Source organism: Dysidea avara, chromosome 7 (genome assembly GCF_963678975.1).
Source record: "Dysidea avara chromosome 7, odDysAvar1.4, whole genome shotgun sequence".
Taxonomy (NCBI): domain Eukaryota; kingdom Metazoa; phylum Porifera; class Demospongiae; order Dictyoceratida; family Dysideidae; genus Dysidea; species Dysidea avara.
The window spans coordinates 3,793,550-3,811,910 of record NC_089278.1 but is presented as its reverse complement, the minus strand read 5'-3'; the positions used below and the strand labels follow the sequence as shown (position 1 = coordinate 3,811,910).

Below are 18,361 nucleotides of genomic sequence, written 5' to 3'. Positions count from 1 at the left end.
GCTGCTGCTGCTGCTGCTGCTGCTGCTGCTGCTGCTGCTGCTGCTGCTGCTGCTGCTGCTGCTGCTGCTGCTGCTGCTGCTGCTGCTGCTGCTGCTGCTGCTGCTGCTGCTGCTGCTGCTGCTGCTGCTGCTGCTGCTGCTGCTGCTGCTGCTGCTGCTGCTGCTGCTGCTGCTGCTGCTGCTGCTGCTGCTGCTGCTGCTGCTGCTTTAGGCATTCATGTACATCTACAAAGTGTAAAATTCCAACCGATTGATCTTAATACGCATGCGCCACGCAACTTTTAAGCGGAAGTGAATTTGTGCATCGAACTATTATTATTATTATTTTGCATCGAACTTGGCGGATGATGTTTTGGCGCAGGATACCGTTTCTTCTTTGCGGGAAACGACCCGTGCAACTAAAACCGGGTCACAATAACGCGTATTTTTTGACGGCCGCGTTTCGACAGTATGTAAGGCCGACGAGGACAAACATGGCAGAAGGAAGCTCACCACCAGCTGACGCTTCTTCACCAGACTACTTGAAGATTATTGCTGACCATCGCAAAGAGCTACTCACAGCAATGAAGGCTATCGATTGGTTTGAATCAAATAACAAGGTAGTTTATGTGTGGAACGTTGCATTGTGTTTTTATTGTTTTGTTTGAGGGTTTTGTTTCATCCCTCGTATTTAGTCTCGTGCCCAGACCGCTTTTTTTCTTTTTGTGTGGAGGCGCCCCCACACAAAAAGAAAAAAAGCGGTCTGGGCACGAGACTACCTCGTATTCAAGTGACGTCAGAATGGTCTCGCCCACGCGATTGATCACGCGAAACCACTTCCAGTCAAGCTTGCTTCCAGTTCAGTTTGGGAAGGAAAGTTGCGCACAACCCCTGAGATAGTCTTTTTTGCACCAAAGCTGTGCTCCTACAACAGAGCTTAGGCCATTCCTTCTGCCAAACAATTTATTATTAGATAGTGGATACTAAACAGAAAGTCAGTAAAAAGGTGCACAACATCTGGGGCTCAAACCAGTCTGTTAGGTCAGTGTGTTGCCCACTGTACTACTGCTACTAGCTACCCACTTCACCCATACTTCTATTTTATAAATGTTACTTAAGAAGTAACCTATGCATGTTAAGAAGAAGTGAAGAAAACCAAGGCTGAACCCGACCTAACACTAACTTGAGGGCTGCCTGTTTAACATGATGTCTTTCACTGTCTGTATGAAGGTAAGGTTTTGGTGAGTTTGAGGTGAGCTAGGGTTGGCCTGGCTCTGCTGGGACGCTCGCTTTACTTGCTCCAATCCTAGCTCACCTTAAACTCACCAAAAATTTACTTTCATAAATCGTAATGGATGATCCCTTGTAACACTGTTAGCTAGCTATAAGTATCCTTCAGGTGTGAATCAAATTGCTAGTTATCTTATATGCAGTGACGGAATAGAAGTAATTTCATCTATCTTGTAAGGTATCCCACTGCAGATGTTTATCATAGTTGCCAGTCACAAAATGTGTGGCCTGTCTCTCAATTTTTTGATTATGTTGATGGTATATATGGTCACCATACATTTCTCTGTTTCCCATCCTCCACTCAGGGATATTTCCACACGAGCAGGTGGTCCATTTCTATTATTCCATTATACAATTGGCAGATTTCACACCATAATTGCCTGAGCACAGCAAACCACATAAAAAGTATCTTTTATGTGACAAGCATAGTGAAAGCGTAAATCTGTGCTTACTCGACTTTACAAAATTGTTTTTAATGAGACTACTTGCAGTATGCAAGAAAAATTGGAAAATAATGGAAGAAACAGAATAACAAAAATGTTTTAGTGCTGACAGTGAACAGATGCAGGCGATGGGCGGGAAACAGACGATTTATTTGGAGTGGTCTTTAGTACAATTTAAAGATGATTTTCAAACCTACCTTTTATTTCTGTTGTAACAACTAGGTTATTATTTATTGCTTGTATTGTATTTTTGTGCTTGTATTGTCATAATGTATGACATTGTATTTGTCTGTAGCTAATGTTGTGTATGTGCATGTATGTAGCTCTCTGTGATCAGAGAAGAACAGCTATTCTGACAGTCAAGAGCTTTGTAAATCAATCAGTTAATCAATCAAAAGTACTCATTCAAGCTTAAAATATATTTTCCTAAAGAATGTTATCTTCCTGGTGTGACTAATAAACTCCAATTAACACTTCACGTATGAAACAAACCTTCTTAAAACTACTAATAAGCAACTGCAAAGCTATAAACAATGACTAAGCTGGGCCAATAAGTTTGACTGCATGTTGGCGGCTGATGACAAGACTAATGTCAAAAATGTGGTGCCTTTTGGGGTTTCCAACAAGTGTCTTCCCTCTGCCTCTTCAATCATGCTGGTCATCATCTTCATGCAACAAACCATATCAAGGCCTTAATTTCCATATCCACACTTTCCACATCAAAATTATTTAAAGCACTTACACAGCTGTAATAGGTACTACCGTATATCTATTGAATTTCTAGCTAGTAGACACTGTACTTGTCTGAGATCACGTTCCTTTATGATCTAGCAGCACCAATAAATGAGCAAACACCAGACACTCCCCTTAAGATCGATCATATCTACCATACTTCTTACTGATGACATGATGAAAAGTAGGCACAGAAGACTACACCCCTTAAATATTGCATATAGTCCTGTCACTTGAGATACTCAAATAAAGCAATCACCAGGCATGTTTAATTTTCTAATAGAACAGTCACATGTGTACCGTATTTACTCGATTTGTGCCCCAGGGGTACTATTCTTTTTTTGCCCAAAAATAAGGATAAAACCCTTTGAATAGTACCACACTGCGGTATTATTTGAGGGTGTGCTACTAATATTTTAAACCTGCCACTACTATAGCTATTCTACATTATAGTTTTATAAAACAATCACAACACGTGCTACTTACTTCTTGTATGCAAGACCCTTCCTTCATTCAAGTTCTTGTAGCACAACCATGTCACGACTCGTGCTACATGGTCAATTTACTAACTAATATCCAGAATTTCGATTATGTGACAGCCGTTTAAGTCTTGTAAAACAATGCCTTCCTTAAATCGAGATGGAGATTAATACTAAAGGTATTAGAGCACTAGAAAAGAGTAATTACGAAAGTATAGTGCGGTACTATTCAAGGGTGTAGTACAATTAAAATTATTTTCAGAAAAGGATAAAGACCTTCGAATAGTACCACATTGCGGTACTATTCATACTGCGGTACTATTCGAGGGTGCTGCACAAATCGAGTAAATACATCATAATATCATGGCTATATGTAAACTAGTATTATTAATTTAAAATTGAAATAGGGATCCAAGTGTTAAAATCAGTTAGACAATTGTATTACTACAACATAGCCCTGTGGGAAAGTCCCTACTTTGGTTTGAACGAAATTGTCATGACATGCCAATGTAGAGATTTTCCCACAGGGCGATGTAATACCATCATTCATAAACCTTGTTTCACTGGTTTTTATCACTTTGGATCTCTACTTCTTTGAATACACTAATTTTTAAGCACCTCACTCATATTTTCTTCAACCAAATCTGCGAAAACCCAGCATAAGGGTGCATTTTCAAATTCTTTACACATACAAATGTATACTTTAGCCTTGTATGCCAATAACTTTTGGAGTTATAGCCATACAAAGTAGCAGTAACAGAAAGATTGATTTGTATAGGAGTAGGAAAATACATTACAGGTGTTTACAAAAAAGTGCGTACGCAATGATATCCAGAGTTGCAACTGCACCATTGTGTTCATACTGGGCAAGGTTCTCCTTGTATCACGTTTCTTACAGAGACAAAATCTGTGAAGAAAGATTGATCGCATATGACCGTTTCGACGTGATGTAAACAAATGCCTATAACGCACGTACCTGTTGGTCTACAGCAATGAAACAAAGATTTTCAAACTCCTCTTGAGTAGGCGAATAAGATGATATCCAAGTTTTTACTGTTAGATGCTTTCTTCACAAAGAAAATGTGTTTAAATATTTATGGAATTTAATGCACAGGTATTTTACATATTGCAATCAATGGTTTGTACTGTAAATTTAGGCTTATACCATTATGCTGGGTTTTCGCAGATCTGGTCACACATACTCTACTATGATCTGTAATTGTGGTCAAGTTTGATTTTGTCCACTGAATTTCAAAACTTTGTCTTGATGATTGACCTGACCTGATTTACAACTCACACAGCTTTAACCATCCTACAGTAAGTTTTAACTGATTATTGACATTTTGATCCTTAAGGCACATAATAGGCAGATATACCATGTAAATGGGCAGCTCCAGGAATTTTGGCAACATGTATGCACATATAAAATCTAAGGAGTCTGGAGGCATGTCCCCCAGGAAATTATGTAGTTTGAAATTGAATCCCGCCAAAAAAAAACTTTAACACTAACATTTTAAAACATAACGTTTTGAAATATACTTCCAAAGTTGTAATGCTTTGTTTATAGCAACTACATGTCAAGTATATCTACACTCTATATTGGGTACAGATAACTCTGGAAGCTGTGGTCATATATAATATATTGAATTATACAAATTCAACCAATCCGTGTGCAAGGAAAACTTATTTTAGTGAATTCAGTTTCAAGTAGAAGTGAGACAACTCTGACAATTCACCAAATTGTATTCCAAACTTAAGTCTAATTGTATAGTACTGTCATAACATATCAAATTTGGAAATGTTACATTTTGTGTGTTAGGATGGGATCAGGATAACGTACAGAACGACAGACAAAGGAAAGATGTAAGAGACCATGTGTGATTTACAAGTGTGACTTGTAACATGGTGGTGGCAGGTTTCGCTGTGAATGTGAGATTGACGCCTCTCCCAAGGCCGGTATACGATACTGTAGTCCAGCAGGAGGACCACTAAATGGTTTACGAGAAAAGTTTAGGACAAGTGCCTTAAAGGTAATGAATTTGTAAACTTACACATTCTATTAAAATGTTCCTGTGTCCTGTATAGTCAGTAGAAATCATTGAAGAAACAGAGGTATTTGATGATGTTAGGAAATACGCTACTTTTAGTATATTAATTTTCAGAAATACTTCATTACACGTGAAGTACTAGGTAGTGCAATGATGGGACTGATTTCAGAACGTGATTTGATTTGTGTGTATGGATGGGATACTGAAACTGAGGACAAGGGAGCATACATATTACGTAAGTTTTTAAATGACTATACAACAAGAATTAAACAAATGATAGCTACATTCTTTTGTAGACCCAAGTATTGAGCACCCAAAATACCCACCTCAAGATGAGCCAGTGAGAGCAATAAAGCATGCAGGTGGACACTTCTTCTTTCCCGTGGAAGGGTAAAAATATTATCATTTCATGGCAGAGATAGTTATTTTGTTATGTTAGAAATCCAGACAAGAGTTACGTAGTAGCCATTATTGTTCTTGATATGGGTGGAATGCTACCAGTATCGGTGGTCGACTCATTCCAAACTGGAGCCATGTTTGATTTTGCTACTCAGTGGAAAGATGCAGCAGCTAGAAAATTCCATCAATCAAATTAATTATTTTTGACTAGTTTTGTAGGCCTGAATTATTATTTTTAACAGCAATCTTTTTTTTTTAACATAGTGTAACAGTACTGAAAATCTGATACGAGAAACAACACAAGTCATAGTTGTTTGGGTATATGCCTAGGTACAGTGCTATAAATGTGTTTCGTCATTGCAGCACCGCAAACTGCAGTAGCCTGGTACAGTCGGTGTAGTTCTACAATGATTTTAAATCAGTGCAGTCTATGTGTACAGTGGAACCCCTTGAAAAAGAATCACTTTGATAGTTGGGTTCCTATTGCAGATTCCTGCACCGCTGGTCACCATATATTTGGCAGCAAAACACTCCTGTAGGACAACTTTGGCAGCACAATTGATCATCGAGTATCTTTCGAGTGTTTTGTCCACTCAATTTATGAAGTCAGCAAGTCTGTCTAAAACCTATAAACAGTTGTGCTTAGACCCTAACTGCTTGCTCTTGACAGTACATGACTACTCTATTAGAGTACCTTGATGAAGGTTCCTTGTGCTATGCCTATGGGTATCATTTGAATTTGTTCAGGTGCCTATGGTATAGTAAGCAACACTATTTCTGAAAGGGAAGCCCCCATCTTGTGCCTGCATTGGAAGCTGTCTGTCCTTAAAGCTAGTATTACTGTGTCTTGCCAGCATAGACAAAATTGGGAAGGTAAGATCAAAATAACAGAACACATATTTGTTATAGCCCAATTTAAGGTGTCTGACTTGAATACAAGGAGTTCCTATTGTACGATGAGGTTCAGCCAGTAATGTTGTTTGCTTTCAATAGCTTCTGTTCCTTGCTGTTTCCAATTCTCAAACTGCTTTTCTTTTATCTTAGTGTGTCTCTGCTGTTCTTATTTATTTATTTACTCTATGGTGTAAACACACCAAAGGTCTGATGGTAACATCATGTGTACCAACAGCCATTTTGTACATTATCTTGTAAGGTTCTTTGTTTAGTGGCGTCCATCTAAGATTGCTGCATCACTGTACACTGATCTTTCCCTGCTTTTGCTGTAAGAATATTTAATGTCGTTTCCTCTGCATTTTCATCCATTAGCTTCTGCTCTATCAGGATTTCTTCCTGCCATCTAAGTACTCTGTTTCTTGAGATTTATACCTTGCCCGGGGGCCAGGGCTTTTGATAATGGCAGTCAAATTTATTTTTCATATAGGTTGATCTAAAAGATGAATTACAAGTTGTAATGAGGGCCTAGACTTAGGGGTACACAGATCAGGTAGTCACTTCAATATGTCAGTGGAAACACTTGTGACTGGGATCGAAGTCCAATCAAGGGACAGTTTTGCAAAGAATCAGTTAATCAAGACAGATTTTATGGTTGACGATCAAATGTCGGCTCTTTTATAGGTAAAATCAAGGCACAATTTTGATGATCAACATTCTTGATACAAGTTGCAAGTGTATCAACTGGCAGTGTGAAAGAAATGACTCTTCTTGCAGATGCTGACAACCGGAGCCTTTAGCCCCGTGTAGCCAGTTCTTTTGTGTGATCTGGCTATTTTTTGCACTGGCAAGGCATACTTTATAAGGAAGCAGGGGCACAGTGGGGCTTCTTAGCCTCGAAAATTGACACTAGAATTCGAAGATCCCCTGTACTTGCCGGGGTCGGGGAAGGAACATAAACTACTGTACAACCGGTTGACAACATTGATAAGATTTCTTTTTGTTTATCCACTGGAGAAACGCTCTGTCCTGCAGCTCTCTCGCCCCCACTCAAAGACTCAGTTCACGTGTTTACAACTACTATACTGGGCGTGGCACATTTTGTTGCTATTGGATAAAGTCAACAAGGCTTAAATGATCGCTCCTCTGTCTACTTGATAATCGTTAAGCCAAGTGTAGATATCGCAGTAAATCAGGTACGGTATTGTGCTATTGTTGGGCTACAATCTTGACTGTAGCAGTCCTTTCTGGTGGGCGTTACGCTTATTTTTCTGCTGTTGTTATTGTTATTCTGCGTAAATTCTCTTTGAATGCAGGATGCCGCTTTCCATTGCTGATGCTGAGCGCACCCTCAGTCTACTATGGGAGTTCAAGCAATACGCAGAAGAAGAAGAGAGTGACATAGCACTGAACACAGCTATCTCACTGCTGACTGGCTTCTGCAGTGAAATTTTACCAGCTGTCGCGAGGTGTCAAGCTGGTGTGCAGTCGGTAGGAGCTGCCAGGAGTAACGTGGTGGAGCTAGAGTGCAATCCAGTTGAAAGGCTTGGCATTTGCTTAGATGTGGCATCACCTCAATATTCAGCTGCTTATTCACAGACTTTAATCATGATCAGCTTGATTAAGCCTGGTAGTGTAGCCCACAAGAGTGGCTTATTAAATGCTGGAGACCAAGTTGTGAAAATAAATGGTCATTCTCTTACTTGGGCTTCACTGCGAAGAGCAAGGTAAGCCAGCCAGCTTGGTGATGTATTAGGCCATGTGTGTGTCTATGTGCATGTACATGTGCCGTGCATGCACGTGTTGTATGTGTGGTGATATGCTGCTATTATACAGGTGGATTCTTGACACTGCTCATCGATCCGGAAAAGTGATTTTAGATGTAATCAGCTCTGCCTTGACAAGCAACTTGAAGCACTCAAGGACACTACCGCCATCTCCATTTACCCTTGACCCACCCCCAGCCAAAAGGTTTAAACAAGGAGAAGATTCAAATGTAAACGCTCTGATTGAAAATGCATCAATTCGACAAAGTGCAAGAAGTTTTACATCAAAGCGTTCATCAACATCTTCTATTCACAATCATCCCTCATATGCACCTTCTATTGGCTCACGCAGGTCCAGTCAGATTGCAATCACCAACACTGTTGAGGTTGCTGCTCACATTGCTCGTGAATCAGTCACACCATCTGGATCTGGACTACTTCTAGGAATAGTAAGAGTCTGTAACTTGAGACCTCATGTGTTAAACTAGTTGATTGTGTTTAGCCAAAGAAAAAGAAAGTACGCAAGATTCACATTATGAAAGGAAGTCGTCCTCTTGGCCTCACTGTTATTGGTGGTAAAGGATCTAAATATGGAGATATTGGAATTTTCATTCGAGACATTGTAGCAGATGGCGCTGCCCACAGGTGTGTGTGTGTGTGTGTGTGTGTGTGTGTGTCTTTTTTTGAAACTACAGAATAAAATCATGCATGTATACAGTTTTTAAGAATACATTAATGATTATCTTTTACTTTAGGGATGGTCGTCTCAAGGTTCATGATGAATTACTAATGGCTAATGGACGAAGTCTGATTGGCCTTACTCATAAGGAAGCAGTGGCTGTATTAAAATCCATGCCTGCTACAGTCCAGCTGGTAGTGGCTACTGAGGTAATGATAATTGCTACTGTTCTGAATGAACTACTATTAATATATTATATATTTATCTGTAGTCACTGCACCCTTCTGGACAGACTTCTTTGTGCAGTTCTCGTTTTTCATTGTCCTCCATACAAGAGAGGTACATTAGTAACTCTGTCTCACCATTAGCTAATCACAACTTGTCAATTCCTGAAAAGAGTTCCAATGTTGCAATAAGAGATGACAATACAGATTTTAAGGGAACAGCAGCCTCTTCTAGTAACAATCAATCTATTCCTCACTCAGTGTTAGACACCGGTGATGAGGATGATGATGTTTTCTCACCTAAACAGAGGGTGTTTAGTAAAGATCTTGTACCTGCTGCTGCCAGCCAAGCACTTCAGTCACCACCCACAGATGACACTAGACATAAATCTTCAATGGATAGTCCTGACTTTGGTTTCAAGAAGGATAAAAGCTCCAGTGGTGGTACTTTGAAAAAGTTGAACATTTTTAGTCACAAAGGTAGCAAGAAAAAGAAGTCAAAAGACAGTAGTGCTAGTATTTCAAAGGATGGTGATGGAAATGACCTTGAGATGATGCAGATGGAGTTATCACTAGGGGCACCACTGGATGAAGCTGAGACTTCCACTCAGACAATGTCTGATGAACAAATGGATAATCAAAGATCATCGCTAAGTCCATCAGGAATGTCTGGGGATCTTGAAATGGTAACACCATGGGCTAGGATGTCCGGTGCTAATCTTGTGCAAGGAACTTTACCTCCCTCACCACCTATTAAAAGAGTTGTCATTCCTCGTAGCCAAGGCAAGAAACTTGGCATTGCACTGGGTCAACTGAAGAATGGATCTGGCCCACCATTTGTTAAGAATTTGGATCCAGATGGCTTAGTTGCTAAAGACGGAAGAGTAAGCATTGGTAGCAACATTATGAAGGTCAACAATGAACCATTGACAAATTGTACTGCTAAAGACGCAGCAGTGATAATTAGAGTAAGTTGTCATGAATAACCTTACTAAGCTACTATATTTACTCTCAATTAAACATAGAATGAATTCAATAAATATGGCCTAGTATCACTAACTGTATCTGGAAGAAGAAAGACATCCGATGCATCTCCATTAACAAAAGGGAGGTCACTCACAATACAGCTTACAAAAGGTATTCAAAATATCACACACGTCACCAGTATATAATAAGGTCTTTACTTGGCTAGACCCTCATTCTGGTCTTGGTATTGAACTGGCAAAACTATCTACTAATGAAAATGATTATGATATTGTTATCCAACGCGTCATCAGTGTTGAAAATGTTAAACACATTCAGTAAGTTGGTATATGTAATTCTGAAAAAAAAATCTGTCCTATATTTCACATAGACGGGGTGATCAAATCTTAGAGGTAGATGGAATAAGTTTAGTAGGCATTACTGCTGACAATGTGACCAAGATTTTTGCAAAGCTGAAACCAGGAATAGTAACTGTTAAAATTTTGAGACCAAGAGACCTTTCTGGTATAATAAGAGAGCTGGATAAGATATCAACCAAATCACCAACATCACCTGCATCACCATCACCACTGCTGACTAGTGTCAAAAATAAAGATATTGTGCAGGTACTGTAAAAATGTGTGTGTTGTATTAGAGTGTTTATGTGGACATTTGTTTAGCCTGATAGTGATGAACCATTAGATGCCCATCATGGTTCAAAACCATCCTCTAGTAAACCAGACAATAAGAAATCTTCTATTTCACGTCATAGTAGTATGCCAGACTCCAAGAAGTCACCTCTACTGCAAACTCCTATTTCAAATCTGCAGGAATCCCAATTCATGTCTTCTTCTGGCAGTGGCATCAACATGAACAACGTGGATATTCTTCGACGGTTACACCGCCACCCATCCATTGACTCTGTGAAAAGAGAAGTCATTGAATTTGAAAAGGGAAGTGGTAGAATGGGAATAGAAGTAGTGGCTGGAGACAATACACCTCACAAAGGCGCTCTGGTGACTCGAGTGTTCCCAGATTGTATTGCAAGTTTGGAGGGGAAGCTGAAATGTGGAGATGAGATACTTAAAATCAACAACAGGTCAATAATTGGGATGCCTCATTCTGAAGTTATAAATTTGTTGAAACAATGTAAAGGACAGGTGACTATGCTTGTGTCACGCTCATCACAAGTGCTCAGTTCCTGCAGTGGAAGTGAAACATCACTACTTGATGATTTCTTTAATGCTGAGAAACAGAAGTCTGCAAACACATCAGTTGTGGAAATTGAAATGGAACCATCAAGCAGTGTGCCATTCGGTCAAGAAATTAAAACTGAAGAGTTTTCAGAGGACGAACTTGATGAGGCACCCAGAATTATCAAACAAAGTCCAAGTGGTGGGACAGAAGATTTCATCACTGTTCGGTATAGTGACAGCAGTATATTATCTTCTGGTAACAGAAACAGTATACTCTGGGAGAAAGACGAAGAAAGCTTACCACCACTACCATCTTGTCCCCCTCCAGAACATGATTACTCAATCCATGTTAGCTCTATTGAACCTGCAAAGGATGTTGAGGTGGTGCTATCTCCTTCAGAAGAAATAGATGGACCTCCAATGGGGTATTCAATTATTATGCTTGAAATTCCAAAGATACCCAAAGGAAAACTCACTATTGTTCCTAGTCAAAAGCTACAAGAAGGCTATTTTATGGTAAGCAATTGTATACGTGTTTGAAATAACAGATCACTATTGTTTTTAGGTAAGACGTTTTGTAGCGGGAAGTTTGAAAGAGAAAGGCCTAAAGCCAGGAGATATCTTGGTATCACTGAATGGACTACCACTGTATGGAATAACACATGCTAAAGTGCTAGAGACCCTTGGTGATGCTCCTAAGCCAAGCAAAGTTGAGGTGTACAGAGATCCAGAGTATAACATTGACTCCCTATACAGCCCAAGGTCTAGTTATGCTGCTGGCTCTAGGGCCAGTTATGCTGGGAGTAGAAGCAGTCTAGTGTCTCTTGATGACAGCCCCCTACAGTCTAGAAAGGGTTCTCTTACAGACTTTGGCAACAGAGATTCATCCAGACGATCTAGTGGGTATGAACCAAAACTCTATGGTTCTAGACGGACTTCAGAAGTGTATGATCAAACAACAACTGGCTCTTTAAAACGTCACTCTTCTCATATCCCACAACAGCCTTCTTCTCTCAGTAGTTTTGCATCCATATCCACAATAACAGCCAAAGATCCCAGCAAACTAACACTAGACTTACCATCTACGTCATTACCTCCAGAGTCTTCACCTGTAGCCACTCATCAATCATCAGACAGATCTTCCCCAGTTACACCAATAGATCCCTTCACCAGACAACCTATTAATGTGTTACCTTCAGATGATGATGGTATAGAAGCAGGAAGTGAAGACAACGAAGATGAAGTGTTTACAGTAAAATCATCAACTACTGAAACACCACCACCACCAACCTCCACCATGAAAGTAGAAACAACTGCTACAATACAAGATGCTGTCACATCTATGAAGGTTGCAGAGACTATTGCAGCACCACCAACAATGGGAGTGGAAAGCACTGTTGTCATGCGAGACAATGCTATGTCTAAGAAAGTTGCAGAAAAAATAATAATGGAGAGAAAAAGACCTGCTTCAATTGTGTTTGGGTCAAGAAGTGAAATGGGACCATTTGAGGTTGAAATTATAAAAGGATTTTGGGGACTCGGTTTAACAGTTGGTTGTGATGATGCAGGATCAATATTTATTAAGGCAATAACATCACGCAGTCCAGTTATCAAGGATGGTAACATCAAGTAAGCCAAACTGTATGTGTGTGTGTGTGTGTGTGTGTGTGTGTTCATTTGCAACTATCTGTTCTAGGGTGGGTGATCATTTGATATCAATCAATGGTGATGTGCTCAAGTCAGTTGGGGAGACAGAAAAAATACTGAAAAAGCTCCCAAAAGGTCCAGTGAAGATAGTGGCAATGTGTCCACCCACTGAAGTTGCATGTGACAACAACTGGACTCGATATATTCTGTCATCTAATGAAGAAAGTGATGATTCAGGAAATGGCATAATAACTGTTGAGGTAAGGTATACCTTGTACAGTTGAACCTCTCTAATCCGACACCTGCATAATCCAGAATCCTCTCTAATCCAACCAAAATGTCATTTACCAACACTTTGGAAACAACCTCTGTAATCTGACACCTCTGTACTCTGACACAAAATTTGATTCCCTTAATACATTGTTTTCAACCTTTGTAATCCAACAGAGAATAAATAGCAGCATTAAAAACAATCACAGAAAATAATTTTTAAGCAAAAGCATTTAATTGGTTGACAAATAATAGAAAAAATTGTAATACTTGCAAATTCTAAAATTAAAAACCTTGTGTGATCCATTTTACCTGTAATTTACCCATTTTACCTGTAATTTACTGCATAATCAGACATAATTCTAGATTTTGTACAATGTCAAATTACAGAGGTGACTTGATAATCCAACAACCTCCTTTATCCAGCAAATTTTATGGCTTCCATTAAGAGAGGTTTGACTGTAATAACAAGTGGTTGATTTAGCACGTAATGTACTATAGTTCAATCGTCCAAAGAGCATTCTATTGGGGATCAATGTTGCTGGTGGATGTGACACCGCTCATAGCATGGTCTTCATTCAGTCAATCATTCCTGATTCATTAGCTGACAAGTGTGACAAGTTTAGAGTCGGTGATGAGATTGTGGTGGCTGGGGATGAGCTTATGATTGGTGTAACAAATCAAGCAGCTATTGATAAGCTCCAGGAGTTGTTAGGACTGTTTAAGATTGTGGTTCAAAGAAAAAAGGATGCAGAACAAGAGCTTAATGACAGACCAAAGCTTGCACGTGCAGTCACACAAAATTCATTTGACAGTGAAAGTGGGGATGAATTACTTTTAAAGCAAGAAGAAACACAAGCAGACAACCAAATAGCAAACAGTGCTCAGGATAAGCCAAAACTTGCATGTGCTGTGACACAAGAATCTTTTGATAGTCAAAGTGGAGATGAGTTACTCTTGAAGCAAGAAGAAAAACTTGACACTCAGCCAAGTGTCAAAGCACCATCTGATAAGCCTAAACTTGCACGTATGATAACTCAGAATTCTTTTGACAGTCAAAGTGGTGATGAATTAGTTCTGGAGCAAGAGGAAGCACCTAAAGCCTTACCAGACACCCAAGCAACCACTGTTTGTTTTCCAGAGAAACCAAAACTTGCACGCACAGTGACACAGAATTCTTTTGACAGCGAAAGTGGAGACGAATTACTATTAAAACAAGAAGAGGAGCTTGGCACACTACCAGACACTAAAGCAACAACCAACCACTTGCCAGATAAACCAAAACTCGCACGCACAGTGACACAGAATTCTTTTGACAGTGAAAGTGGAGATGAATTGCTATTAAAACAAGAAGAGGAGCTTGGCACACTACCAGACACCAAAGCAGCAACTAACCATTTACCAGATAAGCCAAAGCTTGCTTGTACGATAACTCAGAATTCTTTTGATAGTCAAAGTGGAGATGAATTATTTCTAGAGCAAGAAGAAGCACTTAAAGCCTTACCAGACACTGATTCAAAAACTAATCATTCACCAGACAATCGTAAAAAAGATGACCAAACATCTGATAAGCCTAAACAAACACGTATGGTTACACAGAATTCATTTGACAGTCAAAGTGGAGATAAGTTACTTTTACAGCAAGAAGAAACACTTGGTTCTTTACCTGACGGCACCCAACCAGCTACTAACCATTTACCAGACAAACTGAAGTTTGCACGTTCAATGACACAGAATTCCTTTGATAGTCAAGGTGGAGATGAATTACTCTTGGAACAAGAAGAAGCCCTTGGTCCTTTGCCAAATCACATACACAACCACCCAACAGAACAAGCCAATTACTCTGACAGTGAAAATGAAGACGAACCAACCACAACAGAAGAATTCACAGTAGTATTTCACAAAAATGAAAGTTCTAAACTTGGCATTACTGTTACAGAAGATATAGACACATCAAATGGTATTGGAGTAAAACAGATTAAAAGAGGTACCCTTGCTGAACTAGATGGAAGGATACAGCCAGGAAACAAACTTCTCTCTGTTAATGAGATTAGTTTACGTGGTATGACGTACAAAAAAGCATTAGAAGTGTTAAGAAATACTGGCAGTGAGATAAAAATAGTTGCTACTCGAACTGTAAGTAGAAGAAAGATGCTTGAAAGAACTTCAACTGCACAGTCTAGCGTTGATGACTTGTCCAATTCTGATAACGATGAACCAACTGAAAGTGTTAATAGGCCAACTGAAACTGTAGGAGTTGGAGAAGAAAGATTTACAGTTGAATACTATAAAAAGCCTAACACAAAGTTAGGTATAACTATTGCTGGAGGAATAGACACACCAACAGGTGATGTGGGAGTCAAACAGATTGTAAAAGGAAGTTTGGCTGATTTGGATGGAAGACTGCAAAAGGGTAACAAGTTGATTTCAGTCAATGGAATAAGTCTTTGTAATGTGACTAATAAAAGAGCATTGGAGATTCTAAGAAGTACAGGCAATGATATTACTATTGTAGCAGTTCGTTATGTGGGAGTAGCTAAACTAAAAGGCACACCTCTTTCATCTGCTGCAGCTTCGCTTGCTGGCTCCTGCAACCAATCCCCACGTTCCTCAAGGAAAATGTTACCAGAAATACCCACACCACACCGAAAGATGTCCAAGCATTATCGGCCAGGAAGGAAGACCAGTGACAGTACTTCCTCACTACATGAAAGTGGACATCATACACTTCCACGAGATTTTGGTACTGTCAAAGCAATTGAGATCAGGAAAGGTGCACAAGGTCTTGGTATGCAGCTGATTGGTGGTGTTGACACAAAGAGACCAGTAAAGGTGAAGCAAGTATTTGAGGGTGGAGCTGCACATCAGTCAGGAAAGATTCAAAAAGGTGATCAAATTTTGGAGGTCAACGGCAAAAGCTTTGCTAACTTGACACACAGAGAAGTGATAGAACTGATCAAAAATGAGCCCGAGGGCAAAATGACATTACTAGTAAAATTTGCAACAAAACCAACCCGGTAATAACTCACATATAAAAATTATTGTACATGTCAACTTAAATCATACACGCTTTATATAAAATACAAGTCAGCTAGTGGGTATACCACTGTATTTGTAATTATTTTAATGGATGATTTTTTTATTACCATGAAATATTTCAGATGAACAATGTATAATTACATTACTATTGAGCGTTTCACTTTAAGAATGCTGCAGCGACTGCCCATATCACATCATTAGCTCCTTGTTTCTGTACCTCGGTCTCTGGCTCACAGTCAAGCAACTCCCTGACCCTTTTCATGGCCAAGTCATAATCATCGTCTTGAAGCGACGCAAATGCATTTTCTAGCACATCTGAGGCGTGTGCCAAAATAATGAGAGCAAGAGTTCGCTTATCCATTCGGTTGGTTTCATTCACCCAGCGAGTCAGAACAGCGTCCTGCACCTTTTTAATCAGCTTCTGTTTTGCAGTTGTGTCTGTGAGTGGATGAGTTGTCATATCAAATAGTACAAAGTTTTGTTTTTCTGTAGTAAGCACACCCTTTTCTACCAAGTTCTTGGCTATTCTTTCCCGGACATTTCTTATTTGATAGCGAAGGTTGAGAGGATTCCAAGTTTCACCTACAAACACAAAATTCTAGTTATACCATAATTCTAAAATCAGCTTACCACTTAGTAACTCTATCCAATTCTGAACATTATCAGGTGGAGAAGTTTCTTTGATATGTTTAAGAGCCTCATCTAGAAGTACATCACCAGTATTAGTGGGATTCTTGCAGAGCACTTTTCTCGACAGAAGTCCCTTCCGTCTCATTCCTTGTTTTTCCAGTTCAACTCGTCCTCTTAAGGCCAACTCTACAATCATACACCCTCTCAACCCAGATGATATACAGTCATTCCAAAACGAAGTGTAGCCCTTTATAAATACACGAAAAAAATTAGTAGTGGGCTTGTATTAGAATAAGTCAATTCACAAGGTTGCTATACAAAAACCGAGTAAAACGCAAACGTGTGTTGCTTCCCTCTTGCCTAGTTTCCCTTACCTCTCTATCTTTAAGGCCCAACAATAATATTTCTTCCATTAAAGTTAAACGGGCGCTTTTACTGTCACCGCCATCATCATCGTATCCGTTATTAACAATTTCTTGGTCGTCCTTGTCATCAAATTCCGGTTTGGTAGTGTTTGATGTCGCTCCCGAACCAGTAGATCGGTGTACTAGAGTACTACCGGTGGCCATGACACAATATCATGAAAAAAAAACTCCACAAACAAACTTATCTGGTTGTCTACCAAAATACTTGTCAGAACTCTAAGCGCCAAGCACGCCCTTTGCGATCACGCGAGCGAGAGATAGGATTAAGGAAGGTATTCGCGTGTTAGTTTAATCCTTTTCCATCTTGTGATTTCTAGATAGTGAAGAGTTTTACATGTAGTCTATGTGTACTATTATATGATTATATTCTTTTCGTTAGGATGAGGTACGCAGTTCTTCCAGACAACCCGGCCAAATGTGAGTATGGTCACGTGTATAACTGGTCGCTGTGCTAATCGTATCGTTCTCACAGCAACCAAAGCGAGAGGGCAGAACATCCGAGTGCATTATAAAGTCAGTAATTGTTACATGCTAGTTTTATGGATTTCTAAATGATGCGCATTTTTAGAACACTCGAGAAACAGCTCAAGCAATCAAGCACATGCACTTAAGAAAGGCTGTGAGATACTTAAAAGATGTCGTAGCAAAGAAGCAGATAATACCATTCAGACGTTACGTAGGTGGTGTTGGAAGGAAGGCCCAGGCCAAGAATTTCAAATGCTCACAAGGTCGATGGCCAGAAAAAAGTGCCAAGATCCTATTACAACTATTAAAGAACGCTGAGAGTAATGCAGAAGTCAAGGTAATTTATACTGCAAGTATACTTTAGATACAATTGTTCCAAATGGTACCATTTAATAAGTGTGTGATGATTTTTAAGGCACTCAATACAGATGCTTTGGTTATTGACCATATTCAAGTTAACAGAGCTGCAAAAATGAGGCGACGTACTTACCGTGCACATGGTAGAATTAATCGTAAGTTTTGTATTTTATTTAGTACAATTGTAACCTCGCTATAATACATGCAGCATACCTTTCGTCACCGTGTCACATTGAAATGATCCTAACAGAAAAGGATGAAGAGTTTGTGCCAAAAGATGAAGAGGTGGAAAGAAAGAAAGTGTCAAAAAAGAAGCTTCAAAGGCAGAAAATGAAGGAAGCAGTTTCAGGGGGAGAGTAATGGACAGTAATGTACACCTCTATGTTTACAAATTAATTCAAATTTATGTCATCATTTTTGGGAATCGTTAACGGTCCAT

General features: G+C 39.5%; 4 protein-coding genes across 4 annotated transcripts; 3 read left to right on the top strand and 1 right to left on the bottom strand.

The window, feature by feature from the left end:
* Window positions 1–283: 283 nt before the first annotated feature.
* Window positions 284–5,720, top strand: LOC136261665 (stAR-related lipid transfer protein 5-like). Its single transcript, XM_066055706.1, has 7 exons — window positions 284–599; window positions 4,743–4,786; window positions 4,839–4,953; window positions 5,009–5,035; window positions 5,086–5,206; window positions 5,268–5,361; window positions 5,411–5,720. The coding sequence occupies exons 1-7, from the start codon at window positions 345–347 to the stop codon at window positions 5,565–5,567; spliced, it is 813 nt and encodes a 270-aa protein (XP_065911778.1). The 5' UTR covers window positions 284–344; the 3' UTR covers window positions 5,568–5,720.
* A 1,599-nt stretch (window positions 5,721–7,319) lies between these two features.
* Window positions 7,320–16,887, top strand: LOC136261658 (multiple PDZ domain protein-like). Its single transcript, XM_066055696.1, has 13 exons — window positions 7,320–7,457; window positions 7,578–7,988; window positions 8,098–8,476; window positions 8,530–8,672; window positions 8,783–8,915; window positions 8,978–9,898; window positions 9,956–10,067; window positions 10,123–10,231; window positions 10,285–10,519; window positions 10,574–11,605; window positions 11,655–12,718; window positions 12,786–12,996; window positions 13,508–16,887. The coding sequence occupies exons 2-13, from the start codon at window positions 7,579–7,581 to the stop codon at window positions 16,025–16,027; spliced, it is 7,269 nt and encodes a 2,422-aa protein (XP_065911768.1). The 5' UTR covers window positions 7,320–7,457; window position 7,578; the 3' UTR covers window positions 16,028–16,887.
* Window positions 16,037–17,355, bottom strand: LOC136261664 (Golgi phosphoprotein 3-like). Its single transcript, XM_066055704.1, has 3 exons — window positions 17,050–17,355; window positions 16,676–16,922; window positions 16,037–16,627 (listed from the first exon to the last, which is right to left on the bottom strand). Exons 1-3 carry the CDS (start codon window positions 17,242–17,244, stop codon window positions 16,203–16,205), a joined length of 867 nt encoding a protein of 288 aa, XP_065911776.1. The 5' UTR covers window positions 17,245–17,355; the 3' UTR covers window positions 16,037–16,202.
* Window positions 17,285–18,336, top strand: LOC136261666 (large ribosomal subunit protein uL22-like). Its single transcript, XM_066055707.1, has 6 exons — window positions 17,285–17,372; window positions 17,480–17,517; window positions 17,573–17,613; window positions 17,669–17,902; window positions 17,981–18,077; window positions 18,131–18,336. The coding sequence occupies exons 2-6, from the start codon at window positions 17,481–17,483 to the stop codon at window positions 18,280–18,282; spliced, it is 561 nt and encodes a 186-aa protein (XP_065911779.1). The 5' UTR covers window positions 17,285–17,372; window position 17,480; the 3' UTR covers window positions 18,283–18,336.
* The last annotated feature ends 25 nt before the right edge of the window (window positions 18,337–18,361 follow it).

Coding starts and splice junctions, on each gene's coding strand:
- LOC136261665 (XM_066055706.1), top strand. CDS start 345: ATGATGTTTTGGCGCAGGATACCGTTTCTTCTTTGCGGGAAACGACCC. Junction 5,036..5,085: donor AAATCATTGAAGAAACAGAG/GTATTTGATGAT, acceptor ATTAATTTTCAG/AAATACTTCATTACACGTGA. Junction 5,207..5,267: donor CAAGGGAGCATACATATTAC/GTAAGTTTTTAA, acceptor ATTCTTTTGTAG/ACCCAAGTATTGAGCACCCA.
- LOC136261658 (XM_066055696.1), top strand. CDS start 7,579: ATGCCGCTTTCCATTGCTGATGCTGAGCGCACCCTCAGTCTACTATGG. Junction 8,477..8,529: donor CTGGACTACTTCTAGGAATA/GTAAGAGTCTGT, acceptor GATTGTGTTTAG/CCAAAGAAAAAGAAAGTACG. Junction 12,997..13,507: donor ATGGCATAATAACTGTTGAG/GTAAGGTATACC, acceptor AATGTACTATAG/TTCAATCGTCCAAAGAGCAT.
- LOC136261664 (XM_066055704.1), bottom strand. CDS start 17,244: ATGGCCACCGGTAGTACTCTAGTACACCGATCTACTGGTTCGGGAGCG. Junction 16,923..17,049: donor TGGGCCTTAAAGATAGAGAG/GTAAGGGAAACT, acceptor GTATTTATAAAG/GGCTACACTTCGTTTTGGAA. Junction 16,628..16,675: donor TTGGATAGAGTTACTAAGTG/GTAAGCTGATTT, acceptor TTGTGTTTGTAG/GTGAAACTTGGAATCCTCTC.
- LOC136261666 (XM_066055707.1), top strand. CDS start 17,481: ATGAGGTACGCAGTTCTTCCAGACAACCCGGCCAAAT. Junction 17,614..17,668: donor ACATCCGAGTGCATTATAAA/GTCAGTAATTGT, acceptor GCGCATTTTTAG/AACACTCGAGAAACAGCTCA. Junction 18,078..18,130: donor TGCACATGGTAGAATTAATC/GTAAGTTTTGTA, acceptor TAATACATGCAG/CATACCTTTCGTCACCGTGT.